A 27735-nucleotide genomic window follows, 5' to 3' on the forward strand; every position below is an offset into this window, starting at 1 on the left:
TGCAAACTATCACATCTATTACAGAAATTCTATAATCTTATCTCTTAAAGATCTATAAAAATTTTATGGACTGTAACGCGAAATAATGAGGATTTTTGTAAATTAAGAAGGCACTATTACACAATGTAAGGCCATCTCGCGCTTTATTAGAATTTGAAATTAGACACATCCATAATAAATTAATTAACCTTCTGTTACCGCCATACTTTAAAAAATACGTATTAAAAATGTTATATTTTAAAATACTTACACATACACATATACATACTTTCATTTGATAATAAAATTGAAAGAAAGCTTTGCACTTTATCAATGAACAATTCAATTCTTTCGGTTGGTCATACCAAAAGAAAAAAATTGAAAAAGCTACTGAATCTTTCGTAAATGTAGAGTTGTATGTAGAGAAACATTCAAGCATGGTTTGATTTTTAGATTATAATATGTATTTGAATAATGGGCCATAGCTTAGAGTATGCCCATAGTTATTAGTATTTCACATAATTTGTTTATTTATCCTCTTACCCTACCAGAATAAGGAATCGTTCTCGTGTAGAGATATATTTAATCACTGATTACAGAATGTTTTTTTTATTTTTATGTCATTCAAAACACTGTTTTTGAAATAAAAAAATGTGTGAGATTTTATAAATAACTTATCTATCACCCGTTTCTTCCTATTAGTACGTAAGCTTACAAGAATGTTGAATAGTTTGTACTATGCCGTTCAGTTATTCTCGCTATGCATTTGATATGAAACTATGCGTTTAACTAATTTCAGCTATGAGACAATAATGTTTTTATGTTTGAGTTCATAGAGTTAAAAATATGTGAACCCTTAAGCTTTGCAATCTATTTGTTCCTCATTCTTACCTCACCTGCAAGATAACAAAAGTACAAACAATAATGACATCTTATCATGGCCTGATTAGAACCGTCTCAACTAGTTCGCATGGTATTATTGTTAACTAACTACCATTCAATTGATAATGTGTAATGAGAGAACGGTGAAGACAAAGCAAAGCGGCCTTGTAGTAAGAGGACGATCTAAGATGCGCTCTCGACGCCCCACCGATTTATGATGAGAATTTCTTATAAAACCCACGATTAATTATCAAAGGTATGTCAGTCACAGTTTCACGTGCAACACAAAAAATGTTTGCTAAAGTGAGTTTCATAGACCAAAAATAACAATTTGTTTAAAAAAATAAATACTAATTTAATTTATTTTTCAGATTATCGTGATAGGTGCTGTCATAGCCGCGGCGCAAGCTGGTCTTTTAGGACATGGCCGTGGAGGTTATGCTCAACAAGGCGTCTCACCCTACGCTGGTCCGTATGGAGCACCTGGATATAACCTGTATAGTGCACCATTTGGACATCCTGGAGGCCTAGCAGCTGCAGGTCCTTTGGCACATGCTTCATCTTTCCCACAAGCTGGCCTCCATGCCAATCTTCTAGGCCATGGTGCACCTCTGGCTGCACCAATAGGTCATAACTTCGATTTTGGCCGTAACGTACATGCATACCCTTCTCAATTAGGTCAGGCAGCTCCTGTTGCTCACGCAATATCTAAAGTTGATAGAACAGATGTTTTCCAATCTAGTCGTGTCGGACATGTTAATCCCTTTGCTCATGCACAAGCCAGCCCTCAAGCGCAAGCAGGTCTGATAGGCCATGGTTCTCCCTTGGCCCATGCAGCAGCTTTGAATAACGCAGCTGCCGGTCATGCTCACTCAAGACCTCTTGGCCATGCTGGCTCTTTTGGGTCCGCTATTTCCCACGTGGATAGAACCGATATTATTCAAAGAGCTCCTGTTGCTAATGCGGGTCCCTTAGCTCACCCTGGTTCTTTCGCCAACGCTGGTTCTTTTTCCAATTCTGGATACATTGCCCATGGTAGTCCGTTAGGTCACGCAGGTCCTTTTGCCCACGCCGGTCCTTATGCTCACGCTGGTCCTTATGCTCACTCTGGTCCTTATGCCCACGCTGGTCCTTTGACCCACGCTGGTCTTTTATCTCACGCTGGACCTGCTGCCTATGCTCGTCATTTAGCGCACGCCGCATCTTTAGCGCATGCTGGCCCTCTAGCGCATGCTGGTCCATTAGCGCAAGCTGGTCCTGTAGCCCATCCTGCACCTTTAGCTCACCCTGCTCCTTTAGCTCACCCTGCTCCTTTAGCTCACCCTGCTCCTTTGGCCCACGCTGGTCCCTTATCCCATAACGTACACTCATCTTTAAATCAAATTGCTCCCTTGAGTCATGCTCACGGAAATCTCGGAACTTATGGATACGCCAGCCAATACGCCAGAGCTCAAGATTACTTCGTAAGTATAAAAATAAATACAGCAGCTATATAGTATTATCTATCATTTGATATATTTTCATAAAAAATCCTCTGCTCCTTTTTATTCACCGACAAATATTGTTTATATTTATTAATCAGAAATAACTTTTCAGTCATACCCGAAGTACGAGTACACGTACTCCGTTGAAGACCCTCACACTGGTGATCACAAGGCGCAACACGAAAGCCGCGATGGTGATGTTGTGAAGGGAGAATACTCGCTGCTGCAACCTGATGGCTCCTACAGAAAAGTATCTTACGCCGCTGACGACCACCATGGGTAAATTTTTAAATATATTAAGAGTATCGACTGATAAATGACAATTTGTCCCATAAACATTGATCAGGAAACATCTAATTGATGATGATGATATCTGATAACGCGGAATTTATATTCACTACAAATTTTCCTTGTTTGTCCACAGTGACCCGGACTTGTTCTGTAAACTTGTATATGAATTAGATTACTGCATAATCTAATTCATATACAAGTTTACAAACTCAATAATGTTGCTCGATATCCTACGAAGAAGCTTCAATGTATAGTAAAATATAATGCACTTGCAAACCATGTGGTGGTCAAACCTGTTTGCGTATCATATGAGTAACGACCTCACACGACCTTTGAAGTTGTAGTATGTTGATAAACAAGTGTATCCTAAACCCGTTACGAACCAGTTTTATTTATTTTATTAATATCTGTGCAGTTGATGAAATCATGTCATTGTTGCAGTTTCAATGCAGTCGTGCACAACTCAGGACCAAGCCATCATGTGTACTCTTCGCAACACCACCATTAAAGATCAAATCTCATTAGCTAATGAAATGTTATGCCGTATTGTTTTCGCTGTGATTACTAAAACTGAATGTACAAATATGAAATAAGACTATAAAGTTATTAAAATAATACTTGCGTTGTTATTCCTGAAATCCGAAGTTTGATCATTGATAAACGTATATTACATGCGATTTTAAAATAAATAAATAAATAAATCATTTATTTGCACCATTTTGAGTTACAAAAATTTAATGACCCAGGCTCCTAATATAGTTGTAAACTGTTTTTCAGGAGCCTGTGTTCACACTAATTTATTATCACTGTTACAATGGCGTATACATACACGAGTTTATTCAGCTTATTAGACATAATTTATTATAATATTATTTGTTACATTTCAAATTATACATTATTATTGATTATTGTATTACCTATTTAATAATTATGCATGCATTAAAATAAAATAAAAATAAAAATAAAAAATCAAGATCAAAAATAAAAATCAAAAATTAAAAATAAAAATAGTTAATAATCCACTCGGTTAAATATATTTAACATTTAATATAATTAGTTATATTTGCACAAGGTGTATGATATATTATAGTCTATTTTATATATTTAGTTGGTATAATTGATATACGTAAGATCGTGTCCGAGTTATGCTGGTCGGGTTTGTATACGCAACATTACTCCGGTAGCGCTTTGGATAATGTTTAATTGAAACACTTTCGTCACTGCATTTTTGCATTTAATTTTAATATCTTTTCATAACCTACACCACTACTTTCTCAATTTTATGACCATCATATAACTTTGCAAATCTTTTCAGGCGGAATTGTCTCTTTCGAAAAATATGTCCTTATTTTTTTTTAACAAATTATTATAGCATACAACATCTATATTTTCTGAATATATCACAATTTAGTTAAGTTTTCCAAAAATGTTTCGAAATTAATTACCATTTTAATATATATAAATCTGGAGTAAATCTTAATTGCGTTTAATATGTTGTAAAAGTAAGTACTTACACAAAAATACGTATCGTAATTATAGCGTAGAGAAATTGCGTGCAATAAAATCACTTAAAACGCCCATGCCCTAGAGATAAATATCTAATTTAACTGTTCAACAGTGTCACAACTCACGAGCTTGTTAAATAACTCCAAGGAATCACAGTCCAACTAATTACTGACATATTTATTTGTAAATCAACGAATCATTGTAGTTCTCGAATTTAGAATCGAATTTCATAAACGTAAAGTTCGTTAACACATCAATAAACAAGATGTTAATCTATATATATAAAACTCAATGGTGACTGATATAGTGATCTATCAACGCACAGCCCAAACCACTGGACGTATCGGGCTGAAATTTGGCATGCAGGTAGATGTCATAACGTAGGCGTCCCCTAAGAAAGGATTTCCCGAAATTCTTGCGGGAACGGGGAAAAACGGGGATGCACGTACAAAGTCGTGGGCGGAAGCTAGTTGAATATAATAATGATATATCGGAAACAACTTAGAAAACGGATTTTCGATATATTGTTACTATATCCGTATTGATTTGTGGTTTTGCTATTGTTCTTTCGTCTAGAATTACAAATTTTCTCTAGTAGTAAAAGGTATCCAAGTATTTTGCCTATTGACGTATGTTTAACATGCTAACATAGCAAGAAAAATAGAGTAAACAAATGAAATAGCGTAAGTAAATTAATAAAAATAGGTGTATAATTACGATCTCAATTTACAAACTTAGATGCATAATTGAACTATATTTACATGCTTATTAAGTAGTTCGTTTTCTATCAGATTTATGTCCACACATACCATTCACTCAGAAAAACATTAGAGTAGATGTCGACACAGGGTTACTGAGTCAAGGCGTGTCTAAACAATGGTTTTTTTCATTATTTCAATAAGTTCATTACACAATTAGTTATATCGACCCTTATGATCGCATTACGAACGTAGTTAGGAAACCAAATACCTGACAATTTTAGATAAGTGACCCCCATGTGGTTTATAAAGTGCACACGATATTCAGTTTTGTAACGCATAATGCAATAATGAGATCGATTTTACCGCTTCGTATCAGTGGGTTGACGCCTTTAATTGATTGCTAATTTTTGGATAGCCTTGAAGTAATATTTGACCCACTGACAATGTTTTTATCGGGAGAATGTTATCTATCACTCTATGTCCGTAATATTTTAGATTCGGACAATGTTATACAGATTAGGATAAGTATGCATTGCACAATAATGTTTTTTTAGAATTGTTAACAAAATATTGTTTTTTGTTTCTAATATGCATAGTATCCGTGAAATTTAAGAATTGTTTGCCTTTTCCCGATATTTATTACTTAAAAGGTTTTTTGAACCAAAAACAAAATTTAATTTATTTCGATTACGTTACGTGGTACACTTAAAGAAATTTATTACACCCATAATTTTATCTGCAATTATCGATATAATTTACGTATTTGTCAAAATTTTGAACAATTTGCGATTACGCAAAACTTACTACACTATTTCAGGATATTTTTTCGATTTAACGACATTGGTATGGATTATTTAGATAAGCCAATTTTTTTCAAATGTAACCTTTATATTTTTAAAAGTCATGTATATCGAAATATTAAACTGTTTTGAATTAAAAAACATCCTTTATCACTGATGCGTGTACATTTTCCCGGTAAAAATATTTTTAGTGATATTACTTCCATTTACATCAGAATGCTATTTGATTTAACTGAAACTATAATACATGATCTGGCTGTTCTATCAAATCGTAATATATCAAAGCTCGAATGTCAAATAACAGAGCTTGTGGTTCGTACACATAGTCGTGGCTGCAGGGCGCAAATGACAAGATTGAGGAAGGAGGCCTATTATCGAAGGCGCGAAACATATGACCTCGCTGTGTCAAACTTACGGAACTCACTGACCGTACACCCCACCACTAGGGCTGTCCAGTTGGTTTTGGATTTCATATAAAAGTCCAGGCGACCACGATAATGATATCAGTCACCTGCTCTGATTAGTACAGCAAAATGTTCTCCAAAGTAAGCCTTTAGAACTAACTTTAACCCTTTAAGTTATTTTTTCGTTAAAGATTACAAAAGGTGCAGGATATCAATATTCTAATTCGTCGTTTGTTTTACAGATTGTCGCTATAAGCGCCGTGTTGGCAGCCGTCAACGCTGGCTTCCTTCCAGTGCACCATGGAGCCGTGTCCTCCCAGAGCATCGTCCGCCATGACACCCCCGTACACTACGGAGCTTCGTACTATGCCGCCCCAGTGGTTCACGCCGCCCCCGTAGTTCACGCTCCCGTCGTACACGCTCCCATCGTCCATGCCGTCCATGCTGCCCCAGTACATGCTGAATACGTGAGTTAAATAAAATAATGTATTTACATATTAATTGAAATCCTGTTTTACACACAAAGTTTGGAATCTAATAAGGACTTCGTAACAGAATGTTACAAGAAAGCTTCTGAATCTTTTAAAATATTTTACAAAATCAATAGAATATAAAACAGTTCGTCATACAGACTAGACGTGCATAATTTTCATAAAAATATATCACCTAATTTATTGATTTTGCAGTCTCACCCAAGATACGACTACTCTTACTCCGTCGCTGACCCCCACACCGGCGACCACAAGTCCCAGCACGAGAGCCGCGACGGTGGTGCTGTCCACGGATCCTACTCTCTGGTTGAACCCGACGGTTCCGTCCGCAAGGTTGACTACACCGCTGACGACCACCATGGGTAAGCTAAACACAAATAAACAACCAGCCTAAAACCTTAATAATTAAGTTAGAATATTTTGTAAATTTTGAGTCGAAATCCAAAAAGCTGTAACAACAGGAATTACTTAAACAAAAACAATCCTATCAAGATAACGCCGTAGATTCAACTTTACCACGCCTATCTGCTTATATAAATAACTAATTAGCATTGTCATAATATAGTGTGAAATGCAACATCAATTTTGATTTAACTAAACAATACTTAACAATTAGCAACTAAATAACTATCGTTGATTTAATGAAGCTTCTCAAACGTATTTCTTAACCACTTTTTCACCTTTTTAATATAATAGCGCTGCAAAGTAACATGCTTATTAGTACTCCATAAGAACACTAATTAAATGTAGCTAATCCCCTGAAACTTATGTCATTACCTTACCTCATTAACTATTATCATATTAACGATTGATTGTACTTGCAGTTTCAACGCTGTGGTCCACAAGACCCCCGGCCACCACCCCGCCCCGGTAGTCCACGCCGTCCACGCCGTCCACGCCGCCCCCGTGGTCCACGCTGCCCCCATCCACGTCGCTCCCCTCGCTCATGGCCATCATGGTCTCCACTACTAAACGAATAAAATAGGTTGTGATCGCGTTGAATGAATGAGTTGTGATATTTATGTGTATAGAACTTCTGTGTGAATACTCTTGTAAATAAATATACAATTTACTGATCAGTATATACTCGTTTTATTGATAAATCTATAATATATAATTCACTATATATCTTCACTAGCTGTGCCCTGCGGTTTTACTCACAGTACTCCACTCTTGTTGGTCTTAGCGTGATGATATATAGCCTATAACCTTCCTCGATAAATGGGCTATCTAGCATTGAAAGAATTTTCCAAATCGGACTAGTAGTTAATGAAATTAGCGCGTTCAAACAAACAAACAAACAAACTCTTCAGCTTTATAATATTAGAATTTTTTCTTCTTATTAAGCGTAGATTATTTCACATTAATATTCAAGTATTACCCTTGGAACATTGCGATAGATTAATAGCCCAAAAAGTGATTATTAATATAGTAATTACCAGACACGCGTGCTCGCGTGCTCCATTCTTTGGACTTTACATTTTTTTAACAATATAATTAAACATTCAACTTATCCTTGCGTAATGGTTCTTATTATATTCTAAATCGATAAATTTTAGATATGCGATTACTTACCTCGGGACCGACCTTGTCTGTTCTTGATATACGCGTATAATTTTTGATCGTACCACAAATTCATAACATAGAGCGTACTTATTTCGACACTTGTACGACAGTAATTTCTCGACACATAAAGGCCAATTTAAACGCAATCATTATACAAGGTACAAGTATGCGTCCCCCGGTCGCACATACATGTGTCCCATTATGTGCAAAATTGTCAAGAAACAAATTGCTACCAATTTCCTACGCGTGGTGCAGGTTATGTTTTGCAATATTTTATGTCATTATTGGTGGAATTAAAATACAATTCAAATGGATATATGTATGCTGTTTTTTATTCATAAAACATCATTATCAAATAAAATGTTATTATTGTATACAAAATGACACCTCTAATGTAATTGTTTTGTTAAATTAATGTCAAATGTCAATACTACAATAATTTATAATGTATGGAAATTATCGTATGTTTTTATGAACGTACTAGGTATAACGTACTAATCGTATTATGTCAATCGTTCATCAATATATCGGCTAAATTACAAGCTATTGTCTCTTAATAAATCATAATTGCCTCTATAGGGCTTTAGAAGAGTTTTCAAGTTTAAAGTTTAATCAAGATTATAAAAGCCTTGAAAAAACTTACTATTGCACTACCTCAATACCGAACATAAAGCTACATTTTCACTGAACTGGTTTTGATGTTCGTACTTAGCTCCCAGAAGCTTGGCCAAATACGACATGGCACTTTCAACTTGTCTTTGTCATCTATTTGAAAAGTACAACTGTTCAAATAGATGACAAAGACAAACTTTGAATCGTTTCTACATTCTTGATATTTTTCATCACCGGATAAAGCTGTAGTGATGTAGATACCTAATATGCATATAAATTCGGGTCTTGCACGCTCATCTAGTTTCTAATGACGACCTTTTTTATCAAAGACGGCCGCGGCCAAAAGTACCTTGGCGTTAGATAATTATGTTATTTTTTTTCATACTGTTTTACATTAATTAATCCAGTAATTAACGACAACATAATATATAATATTTATAACATAATAAATACGTCATAATAACAAAATTGCGTTAACATTTTACATAAACGTTAATAAAAGTGGTGTGCAAGCAACATCATCATTCATCGAGGTAAGTAATAGATACACCGAATGTATACGGCCCCTTGCGTCCAATGATACTATGTAATTTCAATTGTTTAGTTTATTCGCGCTCATAACACGCTTTTTCGAGGTTCGTTATGGCACAAGTGTTATTAACATTGTTGCTGGTTCACATGAGATTTTACTATGTATAACAACCAATTTACCTTTGTGTAACATAAAATGTACAGTTGTAATATGTCAAAAAATATATAAAAAGTATTTGATATTTTTTTCTTATCATCTGAAGTTTAAATTTTTTATCATATTATTATCAAAGATGGCTGAAGAGATTCAAGACTTTAAGGGATTTTAAATGCGATATTCATTATATTATTTATCCATACGTTTCGAACACTTTACAGCGAAAGTGGAACCATTAGCTCAAGTCTTTAATTTCTAAATGTATGATACCTACTCGCTTCAAGCATAAGAAAATAAGACAGATTAAATTCGTCCATAAAAAATAAAATGTGTTAATATTTAGGTGTTAGCATTTTTATGAGTACATAACATAGACAACCTTTTTACATACTTTTGCACTGAGCTCGTTTCATAATTATTGTATTGTCCGTATTGTTAAATGGCTTAGTATTTCATATTGGTTCCCATAATCGTACTCACATGGAAATTATGTGATAATATATATTAAATAAACTAATGTAGGGACTATTTACATTGTTAGGATGTTATATAGGTACATGAATGTATTTTCTCTTATTCAATATAAAAGCAATACTTAACTAAGAGACTATGATTTTATTTTTTAATTAATGGATGCGTTATTGCTTAACATAAAACAAAATACAAAACAAAGGCAATAATATGCAAGAGCTTTATTATTATATCGACCAATATATCCTCACAAAACATAATATTATAGCAAAAATTAAAAAACGGAACATCATTTTGCAACAACTACCCATATTTCATCTTGGCACTTCGCGGGATTAGGGTGTGAACACGCGATAATAGTTCAATTATTGCTATTACCAACACGTTACGATATTCGTATAAACAAACTCTGAGAAATTAATCAATAGATTTTTGCTCCAATAATTCCCACAATTATAACTTGTATATAAGCTAATAAAGTTAGCTAATTCCGTCACTCATGTCCCCGATCTCATAGGATTGGAAATTACGACTGTGTAGTTTAAATTTATAAGTACAAAATACAAAATGTATAGGGTAAGTGAAATATCTATTTCTTGTGTCTTACCTATATAATCCTAATTAAACTACACAGGACAACTCTCAAGGATATCTTCCGAAAATTGATAAGAGTTAACTGTCAAATTCATCGATCTATATAAGACTCCATAAGATTTCAAAGATCTTGTTTATCGCCACCTTAAAAACTAATTCATACCTATCATATAATATTTGTTTTTATTTCAGTTACTAGCATTCTGTGCAATCCTGTCAGCATGTGACGCGCTGTTTCCTCTTCATCATCATCACCCACATCATCACATCCCACCGGCGATATCCCACCAAGAGATAGTGAAGCATGACGGACCTCATCACCCGATACCGATTCATCATCCCATACCAATTCATCACCCGATTCCCGTTCATCACCACATTCCCCATCATATTCCACATGTACCACATGTGCCTCACCAAATTCATCATGATCATTACGTAAGTTTAAACCTCTTTATTGTGCGAAATATATAAAACGTTATTTAATTAACTTCTGTATACCTAAGTGTTAACATTTCTGTAATGTATTATTAAGATCAAAGTCAACAATTAGATAATTACTGATTGCTGTGAATAGAATCTTTAAAATGATATATTTATTACAAATCAGTTTTAAATGTATATGTTTATATATGAATTGTATTGTAAATAATATTTTCAGCGTTAGCGGAAAATTTCACTCATTATTCTGTATTCATTCAACAATAGATTAAGCGTTATCTTAATTGAACCCAATTTTACCAACATTTATTCCCATATTTAAATTACGTTTATTATATGTTCTCTTAGGCCTTCCCAGAGTACAAGTTCGTATACTCAGTGCACGACCACCACACGGGAGATGTGAAGTCCCAGCATGAGTTCCGTCATGGGGACCTCGTCCAAGGAGGCTATGAGCTCGTTGAACCCGACGGCAGGACCAGGAAGGTGGAGTACAAAGCTGACGACCATACCGGGTAAGGCATAGCATATTTATAAAGATTATTATGGAGTGGAACATGTCGAAGATGTCACAGTCTAATAATTGCAAAAACATTACCTCCTCTTAGTTTATAGTAGCACATTGAATAATTGAAACAAATGAGATAATTGTGAAATAATTGTTCTGGTAATCGTTTTCATTAATTCATTATAAAAATACACGTATTAATACTGTTATTACTATTCTGCTATTAGTAAACATTTGTTTGTTTTTGTTTCCCTAATTTGTTGCTTTGTCTACCCAAAAATATCTAAGAAATCTGGTAAAAAGTAAAAACGCAAGCAAAGCCGCGGGCTGAAGCTTATACCTAACTATTTCATATCCTCCTTCGAAGGGCTTCGAATATTCTAAATGTATGAGAACAGTAAATTACATTGAGAAATATATTAGACGGTAACATAACAAATGAGCCTTGTCGTCAACCCACCTCAACTGACGAGCCATATCGAATTTGTAATGAAATATTTCTTTGTTTAAAATAGGCAATAAATCAAGGATTAATCTTTAATCAATCGTTTATAAATATCGAGAGTAATGATAACGATTTGATGTGCTACATGGCACATGTTAATATCATATTATTTATATTGGCCATCGAATCTTAATAAGGAGTCGAATGGAACTTTCATAATAAATTAGATAATATTATGTTATTGCAAAAATAAATTGGTTGCCTACATACTTGGGTATTTCATTCCATTCTAAGTTATCTCTTCAAACACCTTTTCCGCGGTTCTTTCAACAAAAATTATATTTGACCACAACGTTTCTTGTCAAACTTGTGTTTTAATTATTTTTTATTTCTTTTTCAGGTTTAATGCGGTTGTCCATCATTCATCACCTCATCACCATATCCATGTACAGCATCATTTATAAATGTTTATCATAAAGTATTACAATATCGCGAACACCTCTGTAATGAATTTTTTAAATTAAGTATGTAAAAGCAATCAAATGAGAATAAAGAATTAGCGCTAAATTGTTTTTTCTTTTGTATGAAGGTACAAGAACTGGAGCCTATGTAGTATATAATATGTTTCGTAGAGTAAGCAACAAATGTTTAAGACAGACTCATTATAATTAGAATTATAAGAATCATGAAAAGATATCCAATGAATTTTTATGAAGTTTTCAATCTACATCAAAAAGTTCATAATACAAATGTATTTATTGTTTTGTATTTTTATGTGTCAGAAATAGTGATTTATGAAAAATAAATTAATCACTCATTTTTGCACCAAGCTGCCATTTGCTATACAGGGTGTAATCGTTAATGTAACTTTTATGGATATTTCCCGTTTTTTTTTTTAAGTTATTATTGTCATTTTACTCATTAGGTTAAGGGCTTTCGGTATCAGTTTAAAGTATTTTGATATCTGCAATAGTTACGGAATAATCGCCTGTGCACACTTAACGATTACACCCTGTATAAAACACATGTACCGTACATATACCGTAAAGGAGATTCATATTTCCTGTAGCTTTTTATGCACTTAACTGTGCTGCGATATTATGAGCAGGAGCTTAAAATGTAGCTTTTTTTTCTAAAATTTTCTTCATGTGAATTTTCCTCTTCCGCACGCATAGGTATCATACGCATAGGTATTTTAGACAAAAACATCTTTTAATAAGGTCTTTTCATGGTTACTGGAGATATTATGAACAGGAAAAGTAGTACCTTAGAATTATAACTGTATTTTTCTTTTTAATTACATAAGTATATGCATTTGCCACAGTACACATAGATAAAACGAAATAATGACATTATTGAATATCATGTAAAATACATACATAAATATTATACATACGTAGATTTATTGAATGTTATGGTAATATTTTTAAGTCATTTGGTCATTATAAATTAATACCTTATTTCCGGGACGTGCACGCAAATCATTAAAGCTAATAGTTGAAACTGATCTTTTTATGCCTATTTAAGATACCGATAATCTGTTATTTTGCGTAATAGAGGCTCAATCAGTAAACGTTCAACATGATTAAGGTAAGTCGTCTTCAATGTTCCAATCAATCGAGTAATACCTATACTTTTTTCGTTGAAAATATTCGACTATTTTTTCTTATTATGTGTATCGCCAACCTCATAGTTATAGGTATATTTTAAATAGAGGAAGATTGATGGGCCTTGTTCTTTTTAATTAAACTCAATTCTTCATTGTTAAATATTTCATAAGACATATATTTAATACCATTTCAGTTACTTCTTTTCACCGCTGTAGTCGTAGCAGGGGTTGTAAGCGCCGAGGAACAAGTTGCACAACTGTCTCAAAACTATGAGAGCACAGACTACATAAGACATTATGAACCATACCCTTATCACGACAGGAGAGATGTATGTATTTCTACAACGAAAACCAAAACTAAAGATCTCCGAAATATCTTACAATGTGCTTATAATCTTTATTTGTCACTGGTAGAATATTTCGCTTAAACTCGACATTGCTTACTGCAAACTTCTTATTGCATGTGAACTACGAATATCAATTGTTTCAGATTATTATCTGCAAATGTTTTAATGTAATATTTTATTTTCAGAATAGACATGATAGACACCATCATGATCGTCACCATTCGTAAGTTTAACCATATCCTCATAGCATCCGATGTAAATTCTTCAACTTTAATATTCCAAAATTAAATCGCGCCTATAAATAAAAACGAGCAGAGTGGTAGAAACTCGTTTGATAACACAATTTTATGTTACAGGCACAGACATAGAGGCCACGACGACCGCCACCACCGTGACAGGCACGATCACCGCGACAGACATGAATACATCCCATACCATCCTCCCACTCCATATGTAGTTCCTAAAGTAGAAGTCAATTACTTGAACCACGACGTTGGACACAGTGGCTATTCGAAAGCTGTACATTATCATGACAGTCACGTTCCTGTCGTGCCTAAACCCTATGTACCTCCTGTTCATCACACTCCCTACGTAGAAAGAAACTACGCTACACCAAACTATGGAATCAGTCATTATTCACCCGTAAAAGAATCATACAGTCATTATCCTTATGCAGAACGGAAATATGAAAATAGCTATGAACACAACTATGGATACAGCTACCCTGAAAGAGACTACATTCCTGTTAAAGAACCTGAAGTCGAACCATACAACTATTACAATCCATATGGTAGTTACGACTCGTATAGAGGATACGACAATTATTATTAGATGAATAAATCTTGACTGAACGATATATTCTCCGGCCAGCTTTAATTTTAACGCTAATTGTTTTTAAATTTGATATTTTGTTTCTATATATTTGTATCACTTATTTTTTTATAAATTGTTGCATTAAAAATTAAAAATACTTATATTATGTTTTATTTTCAAAATTAATTTTTCACAATTTATGTGATATTAGATAATATTATGTCATTATAGTAGTTACAAGGTAGTTATTTATTTCTTAAAATGATCAAATAGAGAAAAGATATCAAACTATGAGTAGGTATTATTCTGGGAATAAAAACTGAAAAGCATAAATATTAAAAAATAACAAGGTAGAATTTCCCTATCACTCAGATAACGTTTAACGTTCATGAGGATAATATTAAGTATATAAATTATATATTAGATACATATTTTTGTTCCTCATCATAAAATTAAGCCAATTAAAAAATCTGATTGAATAATTATCCATATTATGAGCAAACGGCTATAATTAGACTGATAGAGAAATTCAGTTTCCATATTTGTACACAGGTATATGTATTATGTACATTGTTATACTACGTTAGGTAGCTCTTCATTTGAGTTATGCTAAATATTCCTAATTAAGTATCTATTTTGTTCACGCGATTTAACGTTTAACATAACAATTATGCTTGAGATTGTGGCAGATATTTTTTTGTAATAAGTAATTGAGATCGTTAATCACCATACGTAGTATTACCGTTCTTAATACACACATTATCAGCGAATCGAACATGCAATATACTTCTGAATCATGATTCAAGTAAGACACGTGCTAAAAAAATAATAAAAATAATAATGTGTTTGGATTATTAATGCTGTTGAATCGTCTTTCAGTTCCTGATATTTGCTGCCATAGTAACAAGGTGTATTGCCATTGATACGGAACTTAATGCGTATGGTAATAGTTACAGCACAGAGGATGTAACCGACGGATTATTGCTAAATTATAATCGTGATATAACAGTAAGTTTATTTTTAACCAATTTTATCCTTTAACTTGGCCATTATATTATATCTCTTAATAATTAATAACCAGAAAAGCTATTCCATTGTGTTTTAAAGATAACCTCCTTCTAACTTTTACAGAACAAATGGAACGTTGACGTGGATCATATGTATGTATTTTACTTATTAATGATTAAATAAATAGTAATCCTGACTTCTCAATTTCCTGCATCATAAACAATGTTTCTAATACATTTCAAATTTTACAGATCACCTCCAATCAACATACCATACTGGGCTAATAATAATGAAAATAACCAGAATAATATAAATCCAAGTTATATATTTAACAACTATGGTTTTAATGATAACAGCTACTTAAACGGTGGTTCAATTCAATCAGATAATAACATTTTACCACACAGCGAAATAGTTCCAAGTTTAGCAAATTATCCTGGACCGTTGTTTTTTCCGAAAAAGAACAATATATTTCATAAAGAACATAGAGTTAATGATGCGTTATTTAATACACAACGTAATTTCTATCACGACCAGATACAACCAATCAAAATAATAAATTTACCTAATAATAACAACTACCCGAATCTTGCTGAGAAGACTGAATTAAGTAATGGGAATATGAGATCTAACAATAACGCACAACGAAGTGGTTTTCAATTTAAAGATGTGGCAAATATTATATCTAACAATAACGCAAAACAAAGTGGTATACATTTCAAAGATGTTGTACAAGAAGTACTTTTAAAAAAGAAAATTAACGCGAACGTGGAAGATGATATTGATGAAACTAATAATAATAATCAACATCCTTTTAAAACTGGACAAGAGTTACCTGTAAGTAACAGCTATGCACGTTTTGAAGACAATATAAAATCAAAACCTGTTTCTGAAGATATTGATTATCGACAATATGATAACAAACGTTTTAAGGAACCAGAAGATTTGTCCAAACAAGTTTACGTGCCTGAGGTTTTTTATAAACCTCGTGAAGAAGTAAAAAATAGTATAAAATCAAAAACGCAACATTCTGTTTCTGAAGACATTGATTACCGACAACATGATAACAAACGTTTAAAGGAACCTGAAAATTTGTCCGAAGAAGTTTACGAGCCTACAGTTGTTTATAAACCTCGTGAAGAAGTAAAAAATAGTATAAAATCAAAAGCGCAACATTCTGTTTCTAAAGACATTGACTACCGACAATATGATAACAAACGTTTAAAGGAACCTGAAAATTTGTCCGAAGTAATTTATGTGCCTGCGGTCGTTCACAAACCCCGTGAAGAAGTTGAAAAAAATAATTACAACGGGTCGCCCGATAGTAATAGATATAAAGATTCTAAAACGCTCGGCAGAGTTGGTCCTAGTACAAATAAGGATAGAAATTTGCTATCGAAGAATTACGATCGCAACCCTTCAAATTACCCACAACATGAACGTAGAACCAATAATAATTATAGAAATCAGCAACCTCGAAATAATGGTTACAGGCAAAATTTAAAAGGAAATGTTCCTGAAGCTGAGGACAATAATTATATTGCATACCTAAAACGTATAATCCAGGTTATTTTTTCTAATAAAAAGTACGTTGCCGATTTTTTAAAGAATGTGAATCCAGTTAAAGAATTGTTTGAACCAATATACTATGAATTAACAAACAAAGGTTATGAAATGAATAATGACGCCAATATTGCACGACCTGAGAGCAGTTATAATCACAATAATAAAGAACCAGAAATTGATATAAGAAGTTTAAATAGGCCGAAATATATGAGAAATGCTGCATCTATAGTAGATTTACGTGTACAACAACATCCTGTATTAGGCAATGATGATGATGAAAATATTTATAATGAAAATATCGCATATACTGTTAAAAGTAACAATCCGCAGATACAACGTTTTCAAAGAAATATAGCAACAATAGATAATTTAGCAGTACCATCGGATTATACTTTAGAATATGGTGGACACATTGAAAAAAATCCTGGAAACCTTGAATATGGTATTAATCCTCCCCAAGAAAGTACGAAACAAGACGAAGAGCCCAATAAGCCTAAGTTAGAGTATGGTTCATTTTATACTGTCGGCACTTTGATGCCTGTAAAAAGAGTTCCTCCACCATATGTACTTCCTGAGTACAGACGCCATAACGGAAGTTATAATGATGAAGTACAGTGATATAAAGTATAATAAATAATAAAATGTAAATTAATTTCTAATGTCACACTAGATTATAATTTTTATGTAAAATATTATAAATAAATGTATTAAATATGTCAATTTTCATTTTATTGTTAACCTTTTTCACAATCGAGGCTTTATATCTGAGCACATACGTCCAAATATTTTAACTTTTTTAACTAGCTCTACCTATATAATAAAAGAAAATAAATAATAAAATTTAAACCCTAACCATTTGTAATACACATAAGAAATATCTGCAATTTTTCTAACACTGAAATATATCCATTCACATGGAAAATTCGAGCTCTATTTCATTTTTATCTAGGCTAAATATGATGTTAAATATTGATAAAAGAATATAAATTAAAATAGGAAAAATATTATCTTCGATATAATAATTATACTTATAACTAACCACAAATCAATTTAGACATAAGACAAAATTATGTACTCTCTTTAGCTCACTCATTGAACCCTTAGTAGAGATAATAATAATGATAGCTGTTTCTAATCACAGACCCTTACATTAATGCCATGTCTTTTTTTTTGGATATAGATATACAAAAATCTTCACTTCTCTGCTTTAATAGATACCTACTTAAACTGCGTTTTATTTTTAACTTTGATGAGTACAGTTGTTTAAGAATTTTGAATGATTGACAATCTAATATCGTCATAATCTATAATCCAATTGATAACAACAACAAGAAATTCTATAAACTAATTTCTTTCGTGTGTACTAAGGTATATCAGACTACGTTAGATCTTGAAACAACATTTCAAATCACATTGACACAATTTTCCTCTTAATTTGTACTAAATCTGGTATAACAGACATTGTGTTTAACCTTAGATAAGCAATAAATAATATTAGGAAAACATTAGCGAGACTCGTGTCAATAATTATATCAATAATTAATTAATGACCAGTTTTCAATGCGTGTTTAGAAACATAACGCCCGCCCTTGACGGTAGCAAAGGAAACTCATCAACGTTTCACGAATTAAACTCGTTATGATAAATTCTCTTCAGGCAGGATATAATTCAGTAAGTGTCTTTATTAACACATATAAAACACTAATTTTTGCAGTAGATGCATCAGTATAAAGATCGCCTGATTTCAGAGACTGCATTATAGTGTTACAAGTTTCAGCGCTATTAACAGACATGTGGTTACAGGTTTGTTTTATTATATTGTATTTAAAGATTATTCGTACTAATTTGCGCAATGCAACTTAATAACTATGTAATTTAATAAAATTTTAACATCATTCTAATTTTGAAAGAAATATAGATAAAAGTGAATTCATTGTGACAGTGTGAACCATGTCTAAGTGAAGACGGATTTCATGCTTTTCTATTTACCATACCCCGAAGTTATTTTAATACAACTTTAATATCATAATCAGGCTATAAAAATTTTGCAAGTTTAATTAATTTCTCAAATTTTCTGATTTCAGATAACCGCTCTCTGCCTCCTGGCTATAGGAGTACAGAGTAATGCAGTTTTAGACACTCATTCTCACGGTCTCGGGCACCACGGCCTCTACCCGTACGCCCAACGTTATGGATACTACAGTTATCCACATCTGTCTCATGGCAACTATGGTCATTATCTGAGCCATGGTAGTCACCACGGTCACAACTATGGCCATAACTATAACCATGGATACCATGGATACAATTTAGGTCATCTGGGACATTTGGGTCACTACGGACATCACGGATACCTGGGCCACCACGGTTACGTGAGCCATCACGGTCACCACGGCTACCTGGGACACCTCGGCTACCACGGTCATTTGAATCATGGTTATCACGGTCACGGACATGGCTATCACGGCCACTACGTTCCCCTGCGCCACGGATACTCTCATTTGCTTCATGGATATAACCACGGATACAACTATGGCCACCATCACACGCCCGTTCATCATGGACACCACGGCTACTACGGACCTCTTCGTCATGAACACCACGGTTATCACCATGCGCCTGTTCATCACGTTCATCGCGTTGATAATCTACATCATGACAATCATGGACACAATGTCGGACATTTGGCCCATGGCTATCATGAGCCCGCCCATAATGTTCATGAACATAAGGAACACGTAAGTTCAATTTTATCAAAATATTTTTTTATATACTTTCCCCGATATATGAACGATATTTTGGCAATCCAAAGACTTTTAATAAAATTTCAATTTTCAGCATGCATTCCCGGAGTACAGTTTCTCCTACTCTGTGCACGACCCTCACACTGGTGACGTCAAGGGTCAGCATGAGACCCGCCACGGAGACCAAGTCGTTGGTAACTACCACCTTCTGCAACCTGACGGCCATGTCCGTCACGTGGACTACAAGGCTGATGATCACCATGGGTAATTATTATTGTTTAAATTTATTAGAACATATGAATTCAATTTAACCAATAAATGTTATGTTCAAAACTTTTAGCGGCTTGCTAGGCGGACGAATGGACGCGATTATTGATTAAAATTTAAATGAATTTTCATCGAACAAAATATGAGTTATACCATGTTATACTTATAATTTGCTAATTTCTTACTTAGAAGGACTCATATAGTTTATGATGATAGTTTTAACTATATAATAAACGATTTATCGAACACGAAAAAGATTAAAAATGTTTTCTTAACTTACATTTACAGTGCAATTAAAAATATAATGCTTTTGTCTGCAGCTTCCGCGCTAATGTCCACTACAAGTCTGTTCATCCACATTATCATCATCATGATCGACATCATGGCCATGGCTACGCCAATTAAGAATATCGACTTCGCCAACTTTTTATTTGACCTCGAGTATGGAAAAGAAATTATTAGCTACTTTAAATTTACAAAGTTGCAAAGGCTTTTTATTAAAAGCATTGAAAAAAACAAAATATTGTCTTTTATTTCCTAATAAGTCCCTTATTAAATTCCTACCTGGACATTTTTTAAGGATTTAATAGATTCCTCTTTTCTCCTGTTTTTTTTCTTTTATTTTGAATCTATTAAATAGAAGTGGAGAGTTTTAATATCGTATCATCTATGTGTATGATAAAGAACTTTTATGCGAATGATTAAAGTGCATATGCCTTTCACCGTTTCACTTTGGCGCAAATGTACAGCATTGTAATTTGTATTTATTTCAATAGATGGCGTGATTATAAAGGAGATAAATAATAAATTAAATAAGTGGTTAAGAACTTTCTGTAAATAATCGATATCGGATAATCGCGCTCAATCCCGCAAGACAAAATGACGCCTATTAAATTTTAATTCATGCTATTAACGTGAAAAAATATTTTCCATAATATTGTAAATTTGTAAGGAGGAACCATAAAACTTCGTATGGGTGCAACTTCTTCATGCTAAGTTAAGCACAGATTACTAAATAGTTTGGTAGTAAAAAGTTCAAGTCATAAACACAATTTCAATTAATACTATAGGTAATCAAATCTTGCTGCCCGATTAATTGATTGTAATACTAATTAAACACGAGATTAATCTTGTTTTTACAAGGACTTTATTGCACACCAATTTCTAATAGATATTCAATTACGAAGAATTTTATAGCTATAACCATATGTCATGTTTATTTTAGATATTTTTATTATTTTTACATTACTTTTATAGAAAGTCTCAGCAAAGCAGAGCACAGAAGGCTGGTCACTTTCAGCAGTTGGAGTCAAAACTGAGTAAAAGTAACTTACAAATGCATCTGTCCTTTACGGAAGGATAAGATATATGGACTTAAGTAATATCTCATATACCTGCCTACCTACTTATATCTTAATAATTCAGAAACTATTTTAAAAGTCATCATAACAAACTTAAAACCAAGATAAAGTTTCCCTTTATAAAAGTTAAAAATCCTTTAGGCGAGAAAATAATTCATAGGTGCTAATGAAATTAGTGTGTATTTTCAGTAGTATCTATACTATTCTATTTGTTAATTGCAGTAAAGTTATCCAAATCAGTAATGTTATAACGATAGGAGTAACACATTAATTTAATTGCCGTTTTTATTCTTCATAGGGTGATGAAGAAACAGTGCTTTTACAAGTAAATTATAAATAAATAGTTATTTCCGTATTCTTGGTAGATACAAGATATTATGTACAGAAACATTTAATGTACAGAGATGAGACAACAACATTTTGCTAAATGTCTCTTATATATTTGCAAGGTTGGTATTAAAAACAAGACCTCTAGGACTAAAATACCATAGAGGCGTCAGCTGAGGATATTTTTTGCGATTTCCTTTCCTTATAACGCAATAACTACTAGCAATTACAGTCCAAAAATACATAACATAGATGAATATTTTATAAAAAAATATGTAAGTGTCATTAAAAGTATCTAAGTCGGATATTGGTACTTATAGCACTGAGATAAAAAGGACTGGTATTTCCTTGTGACCCGAAAACAACGCACTTGTGACTACGTTCAAGCAAGCTGCACGTTTTAACCTAAAATATAATTTATAATACCACATAATACAACAGTTCAGCCAGTATTGTAATTCACCATTTGAACCCAACCTTATATGGTACAGAGATAAGGAAATATTCGACTCTATCCCTACGCTAGGGATATTGTAGTTTAGCTAGTAAATTATAGATTGAGTACTAAGTTACGAAATATGGCTCAAGTGCCATAAATATACGGAATTTTTTTGTTTTAAACAATTTGTACAAACTGATAGTTAATGGTAAATTGCTAAAAGTAGTTTAGTTTCGGAAGGTAGCCAGATCAAAGAGCAATCATTACTTGAAATTAAAATATTACAAACACATATAACATACTCCTAAACTTACGAAAAGCATTAGAAGTGTTACACATATTCAACATCATATACTTACACTTTTACGTACCTTGAGGCTATTTAACAAGGCATGCGCCATACAGACTCCGAAGAACTGTCAAAATGCAACTTTTTCTGGACCAAATTAAATTGAAGTCGCGACAGGCACGTACGTAATACGCATATGAATTACTCACTATGCAGATCATAGATTATATGATTACTTAACAAGATTAATCAGTCTGATACAACCACTTTTCGAATCGAGATAAATACCCTTCTAACATCTACTGATAGTGATAAGTGTTTGAATAAATTTTGAAAGTGCAAATAATATGTGCCGTTTTTTATTACATATAAATTACACACGTAAAAGTTTGTGTGCAAAATGTTTAAGAACAACAAAGTTCGGACAACTATAAACATGTAGTTATATAGGTACTTATAGTATTTTATGTATTATGCTTTGTTTTAATTCAATATTTTTTTCTTAAGTTATAATTTGTCCTTTGCCTAAAGGTTGCCTGGCAGAGATGGCTTTGAGCTATAAGGCCGCCATTTGTACATTTAAAATAAATTATAAAATGATCGGAATGAATTTTATGTTAAAATTAAAGGAAAGTTATTTTAATAGGAATACTCCGAATCCGTGTAAGTTTAAACATATTTAAAACCAATCCATATTATAGGAGCCTAAGCATAAACTTTGACCCTGTGCTTTCAATTCACCTTTGACAATATATAGGCGTAGTCGAAGAATGACAAGGCGTATACATAATATATCCTCGCCTTTAAAATGTCATTTTGATCAAGGGGCACCGACAATGGATACCTACTTGGGTCACAATTACGAAAACATAATAGCAACCGCGTTAGTATTCTTTCAGAGGCATTTCAATTAACCTGTACCAAAACTAAGCAAATAAGATTTTACCCATATTGTTATTAATTACTTGGTGACAATAACGTGATTTACTTCGTTCAACTCTAGGTAGTGCCCTACTGACACTCATAAACAGCTAGTTTGACCTATTATAATGTCTAGTTCCGTGACATTTGAATACTATGTAACCGTCATGGAACAAAGATATTCAAAGGCATTGCTAGGATTGTGAATAAATTCGCATGATGGAAAGGCTTAATATACTCATGTATTTTATGCGATTTTTCTAGAAGCGATATTTAATCTGAACAAGCAAATCAATTTTCAAGTATCAACTATTTTTAGAACGATAAATCATTTTTAAAAAAATAAATGTTAATTCAATGCTTTTATAAAAGCTCGGTTGACCTTCCGTTCGAAGTTCCAATGATCAGTTTGTCATCGTACTCACGATCGAATCTTGTACCTTTACTTGTATGTCCAGGTGTAAAAGGTTTATTGAGTAATCGCTCTTGGCCTTTTTGTCATCTGAAGCTTATAGTGAAAGTGGTAATTAACGCCTTAATAACAACGAATACTGGATTTAATCAACTTCGAATAATCTGGATGATCCCAGTTCTTAACGTGTTTATAGAAAAGCTTAGACTGCAGTATGTCATCCTACTAATATTATAAATGCGAAAGTTTGTATGGATGTTTGTTACTCTTTCACGTAAAAACTACTGAACCGATTACAATGAAATTTAGCACATATATAGAGGGTAACTTGGATTAACACATAGGATAGTTTTTATCCCGGAAATCCCACGGGAACGGGAACTATGCGGGTTTTCCTTTGCAAACGCGGGCGAAGCCGCGGGCGGAAATCTATTGTTGTATATTATTATAATTAAAAGAGTAGTGCTCTATTTGTGTCAGAAAAAAGTAGACAAACAAGCAAATAATGCGCAATTGTGAATATTTGAATTAGTTAATAGAATTGAGTAAAAAAAAAAGATTAAAACTAAACAAAACACCGACGACGTTGCGGGCAAAATCCAATTCGTTGAAGACTTGTAAACCCATTAAAGTAATTACATTTAAGTAATGTTGTTATATTGAATGATTCTAGTTCCTTTCCCCGTTTATTTATTTAGTATATTAACCTTGTACACTTAATAAATACAAAATTACATTGAATTTGAAGCCTCGCGCCAGTTTGAGCATATTACGTAAAGGAATTAGTTATTACATTTTACTCGCCTGTCTTGGTACGTGCCGAGAAACTAGTCATCAAACAATATATATCTTAAACTCGTTATTGATCGATCGATTTATTTACTTGTGTTACGTACGCCATATGATAATATGTTGTTGAACTATTTACAACATTATATTACGAAGTTTCAACTTTCGATGAACTTTGAGCACTGCATAGAATCAATAAACATTGTCCTAATCTTTTACAGAAAAAGTTTCCACACTCAAGTGTAGAGGTACTTCCAATCGGAGTAATTATAAGGTATAAGACTGTATTTTATAGAAAAATAAAGCTAACATATTCTTTAATTCCAAAGCGCACATTAATTAACTATTAAAGTTGTAAGATTTTAAAGCAATTAGCTCAAAACACTTCAAGTCCTAGACGTGAGAGTTGCATAATTTGTATTGAGTTGTGAGCTTAAGAGCTTAGTACTTGTGCAAGGCACTACTGTCCTTATCTAACCTCCTTTACCTACGTAAATTACAGCACATGTGTAACTACGTAGGGTCACTTAATAACTAACGTACTATATGTTTGCAAAATGACATTATATTTTACGCAATACCGATTTAAATACAGAAGTTTATTGGTGATAAATTTTATAAAAATTTTGAATCCAGAATCATACTTTAGTATTAAAACGAATATGTAGAGTTTGACTTAATTATTGTCGTGTGTTAATTATGCCGTCTCTACTCTAAAAATCAATCAATGAAATACAATCTAAAATTTTTACAAATTTGAAACGGATATCGAAATCTACGATAAAGCTGCTGAAAAAGAGTTGAGCAACCTGTATAGTATGCTACTTTACTTATAATTAAGCTCTAAACAGCGTTGATAAAACTGTATGACAAATAAGGTATATTTTTGAATACGCATATCTAGTAAATACCGATTATCTAAAATAAATTTGATTAATTCACTTAAAGGTACAGGGTGTCCCACTATTGGTATATTAAGCGCGAAGGGATTTGTAATTTTGCATACACTGATCACGTAAAAAATTCTTAAACAACAAAATTATGTCAAAAACTTTTTGCTAAATTTTTCCTGAAAATCCTTCTTTTCTTCTCTAGCTTCGTGCAGCCGCATATACCGCTTCTCTAATGTAAGCATTTTATCTATGAAAACATAATCTTAATCGATAGCTCACGTGCTAGTGGCAAAGTTGGGCGGGTTGCTTGTTATTGGTGTACACTGTACACGTAGAGTTTTAAGAATTCATCTATTTGAAAAAAAAAGCGTCTGGAATTTTATAAGTATTTTTTTTCGTACACAGCGTATGCAAAATTATAACCTCCTTTGAGCTTAGTATACCAACAGTGGGACACCCTGTATAAATCCATAGTAAGCACCATTGTATAAAGTATAAACACTTCTATTCGCATTAATAGCAAGTCCTAACTGATTAATTGCTCGACTGTGCTTCACATAAACTGAATCGATAAAGCGGAAATAAAACCTCCATTGATGTAATATGAATTATGATGTCAAGTACGTAATCATAATTTACTAGCGGTCCGCCCCGGCTTCGCCCGTGGTACATATTAACGTTTTCTCTACATAAGAACCATCCTCGTACTTCAAGGAATATAATAAAAAAAGAATTATCGAAATCGGTTCAGCCGTTCTCGAGTTATGGAATTACAACGAAAAGTGGCATTGATTTTTATATATTAGACTAGCGGTCCGCCCCGGCTTCGCCCGTGGTACATATTAACGTTTTCTCTACATAAGAACCATCCTCGTACTTCAAGGAATATAATAAAAAAAGAATTATCGAAATCGGTTCAGCCGTTCTCGAGTTATGGAATTACAACGAAAAGTGGCATTGATTTTTATATATTAGAGAAGATTTATACGTTTTATTATTGTTGCGAATCGAGTGCGAATATATTTTGAATGTATTCTTGAATTTTTGATATATGTTCTTGATGTTTGCCAATTACTATTACTTGAATTACGGTGATATTTCTAATTAACTAGATAGTATTCTTATATAAATACCTACTAGTTGCGTCCTGCGGTTTTACCCGCATAAATTAGGTGGTATTTAAATCTTAGTGTTATTTAATGCCGTTCATACATTCATATGCATTTAGTAAAAAGCAGTTATTTTAATATTACAAACAGACACATTTATTATTATCATAAATTATGCATATATAGATCTATTTAGTGATCTTATACGTTTGAGAAATATAACTAATATTAGAATAATGTGTTTAGGAGACATTAAGTATTACAAATAGGTTCTCTTGTAAAACTAGAGCAGGACGTTATGTTATGTAAATTATTGCTAGTTTAATCGATATAAGTTCACATATTCCAATTCACCCTATGTGCTAAACACACCTTTGTGAATAATATAATTAATTTCCAAACTTACTATAATTGCAATTTGCATTTCAAATATTCATATTATTTACAACATTTAATTAATGTAACCTAGCAACACTCATATAGTAAAAGAAGAGCCAGATTCATAAATTTTTGCCGCTGATTGATTGATGCCACCTGTGTTACGATAAATTTATAAAAAAAGAAGAAAAATCTAATCACACCACATGATCGTTTTCTTTTTATTCTGTAAATATTTATCTACACTAATATTATAAAGAGGAAAACTTTGTTTGTTTGTTTGTTTGATTGATTGTAACGAATAGGCTCATAAACTACTGGACCGATTTTAAAAATTCTTTCACCATTTGCAAGCTACATTATCCACGAGTAACATAGGCTAGGTTTTATCCCGGAAATCCCACGGGAACGGGAACTATGCGGGTTTTTCTTTGAAAACGCGGGCGAAGCCGCAGGCGGAAAGCTAGTCATTTATAAAGCATTTGGATGCTATAAAACTAAATATCAAACACCTTTGTATTATATATAAATTGAATGGGAAGGGAAGTATGTCAATTTAGTTTTGAGAGAGAAGTAACTTTTATTGGCTTATTTAAATTT

The 27735-nt window shown here is 32.9% G+C and overlaps 6 protein-coding genes and 1 long non-coding RNA gene across 7 annotated transcripts; 6 read left to right on the forward strand and 1 right to left on the reverse strand.

Moving 5' to 3' along the window:
• Positions 1-1137: 1137 nt before the first annotated feature.
• Positions 1138-3251, forward strand: LOC123692247 (sialidase-like). The gene is made up of 4 exons (XM_045636968.1): positions 1138-1164; positions 1233-2324; positions 2458-2624; positions 3078-3251. Exons 1-4 carry the CDS (start codon positions 1153-1155, stop codon positions 3142-3144), a joined length of 1338 nt encoding a protein of 445 aa, XP_045492924.1. The 5' UTR covers positions 1138-1152; the 3' UTR covers positions 3145-3251.
• A 1579-nt stretch (positions 3252-4830) lies between these two features.
• On the reverse strand, positions 4831-6903 carry LOC123692279. Its single transcript, XR_006751511.1, has 2 exons — positions 6714-6903; positions 4831-6506 (listed from the first exon to the last, which is right to left on the reverse strand). It is a non-coding gene; the product is annotated as an uncharacterized LOC123692279 (long non-coding RNA).
• LOC123692261 (cuticle protein 7-like) lies at positions 5964-7620 on the forward strand. The gene is made up of 4 exons (XM_045636986.1): positions 5964-6188; positions 6290-6514; positions 6734-6900; positions 7363-7620. The coding sequence occupies exons 1-4, from the start codon at positions 6177-6179 to the stop codon at positions 7508-7510; spliced, it is 552 nt and encodes a 183-aa protein (XP_045492942.1). The 5' UTR covers positions 5964-6176; the 3' UTR covers positions 7511-7620.
• A 2730-nt stretch (positions 7621-10350) lies between these two features.
• On the forward strand, positions 10351-12430 carry LOC123692264 (cuticle protein 8-like). Its single transcript, XM_045636989.1, has 4 exons — positions 10351-10451; positions 10662-10907; positions 11259-11425; positions 12264-12430. The coding sequence occupies exons 1-4, from the start codon at positions 10443-10445 to the stop codon at positions 12325-12327; spliced, it is 486 nt and encodes a 161-aa protein (XP_045492945.1). The 5' UTR covers positions 10351-10442; the 3' UTR covers positions 12328-12430.
• Positions 12431-13336: 906 nt separating this feature from the next.
• On the forward strand, positions 13337-14793 carry LOC123692259 (histidine-rich glycoprotein-like). Its single transcript, XM_045636984.1, has 4 exons — positions 13337-13453; positions 13667-13801; positions 14005-14042; positions 14176-14793. Exons 1-4 carry the CDS (start codon positions 13445-13447, stop codon positions 14648-14650), a joined length of 657 nt encoding a protein of 218 aa, XP_045492940.1. The 5' UTR covers positions 13337-13444; the 3' UTR covers positions 14651-14793.
• Positions 14794-14923: 130 nt separating this feature from the next.
• On the forward strand, positions 14924-17926 carry LOC123692245 (TBC1 domain family member 5 homolog A-like). Its single transcript, XM_045636966.1, has 4 exons — positions 14924-15437; positions 15512-15640; positions 15764-15792; positions 15892-17926. The coding sequence occupies exons 1-4, from the start codon at positions 15429-15431 to the stop codon at positions 17822-17824; spliced, it is 2100 nt and encodes a 699-aa protein (XP_045492922.1). The 5' UTR covers positions 14924-15428; the 3' UTR covers positions 17825-17926.
• Positions 17927-18871: 945 nt separating this feature from the next.
• On the forward strand, positions 18872-20738 carry LOC123692252 (histidine-rich glycoprotein-like). The gene is made up of 4 exons (XM_045636974.1): positions 18872-19009; positions 19291-19944; positions 20045-20214; positions 20538-20738. The coding sequence occupies exons 1-4, from the start codon at positions 18998-19000 to the stop codon at positions 20620-20622; spliced, it is 921 nt and encodes a 306-aa protein (XP_045492930.1). The 5' UTR covers positions 18872-18997; the 3' UTR covers positions 20623-20738.
• The last annotated feature ends 6997 nt before the right edge of the window (positions 20739-27735 follow it).

The sequence above is a fragment of the Colias croceus genome, chromosome 6 (assembly GCF_905220415.1).
Source record: "Colias croceus chromosome 6, ilColCroc2.1".
NCBI lineage: Eukaryota > Metazoa > Arthropoda > Insecta > Lepidoptera > Pieridae > Colias > Colias croceus.

Excerpts from the sequence above, each read along its gene's own strand:
- LOC123692247 (XM_045636968.1), top strand. Across the intron at positions 2,325-2,457 it reads CCAGAGCTCAAGATTACTTC|TCATACCCGAAGTACGAGTA; the intron begins GTAAGTATAAAA and ends ATAACTTTTCAG. Across the intron at positions 2,625-3,077 it reads GCCGCTGACGACCACCATGG|TTTCAATGCAGTCGTGCACA; the intron begins GTAAATTTTTAA and ends TCATTGTTGCAG.
- LOC123692261 (XM_045636986.1), top strand. Across the intron at positions 6,515-6,733 it reads CCCCAGTACATGCTGAATAC|TCTCACCCAAGATACGACTA; the intron begins GTGAGTTAAATA and ends TTGATTTTGCAG. Across the intron at positions 6,901-7,362 it reads ACCGCTGACGACCACCATGG|TTTCAACGCTGTGGTCCACA; the intron begins GTAAGCTAAACA and ends TTGTACTTGCAG.
- LOC123692264 (XM_045636989.1), top strand. Across the intron at positions 10,908-11,258 it reads AAATTCATCATGATCATTAC|GCCTTCCCAGAGTACAAGTT; the intron begins GTAAGTTTAAAC and ends ATGTTCTCTTAG. Across the intron at positions 11,426-12,263 it reads AAAGCTGACGACCATACCGG|GTTTAATGCGGTTGTCCATC; the intron begins GTAAGGCATAGC and ends TTTCTTTTTCAG.
- LOC123692259 (XM_045636984.1), top strand. Across the intron at positions 13,802-14,004 it reads CTTATCACGACAGGAGAGAT|AATAGACATGATAGACACCA; the intron begins GTATGTATTTCT and ends TTTTATTTTCAG. Across the intron at positions 14,043-14,175 it reads CATCATGATCGTCACCATTC|GCACAGACATAGAGGCCACG; the intron begins GTAAGTTTAACC and ends TTTATGTTACAG.
- LOC123692245 (XM_045636966.1), top strand. Across the intron at positions 15,641-15,763 it reads ATTATAATCGTGATATAACA|AACAAATGGAACGTTGACGT; the intron begins GTAAGTTTATTT and ends TAACTTTTACAG. Across the intron at positions 15,793-15,891 it reads AACGTTGACGTGGATCATAT|ATCACCTCCAATCAACATAC; the intron begins GTATGTATTTTA and ends CAAATTTTACAG.
- LOC123692252 (XM_045636974.1), top strand. Across the intron at positions 19,945-20,044 it reads TTCATGAACATAAGGAACAC|CATGCATTCCCGGAGTACAG; the intron begins GTAAGTTCAATT and ends TTCAATTTTCAG. Across the intron at positions 20,215-20,537 it reads AAGGCTGATGATCACCATGG|CTTCCGCGCTAATGTCCACT; the intron begins GTAATTATTATT and ends TTTTGTCTGCAG.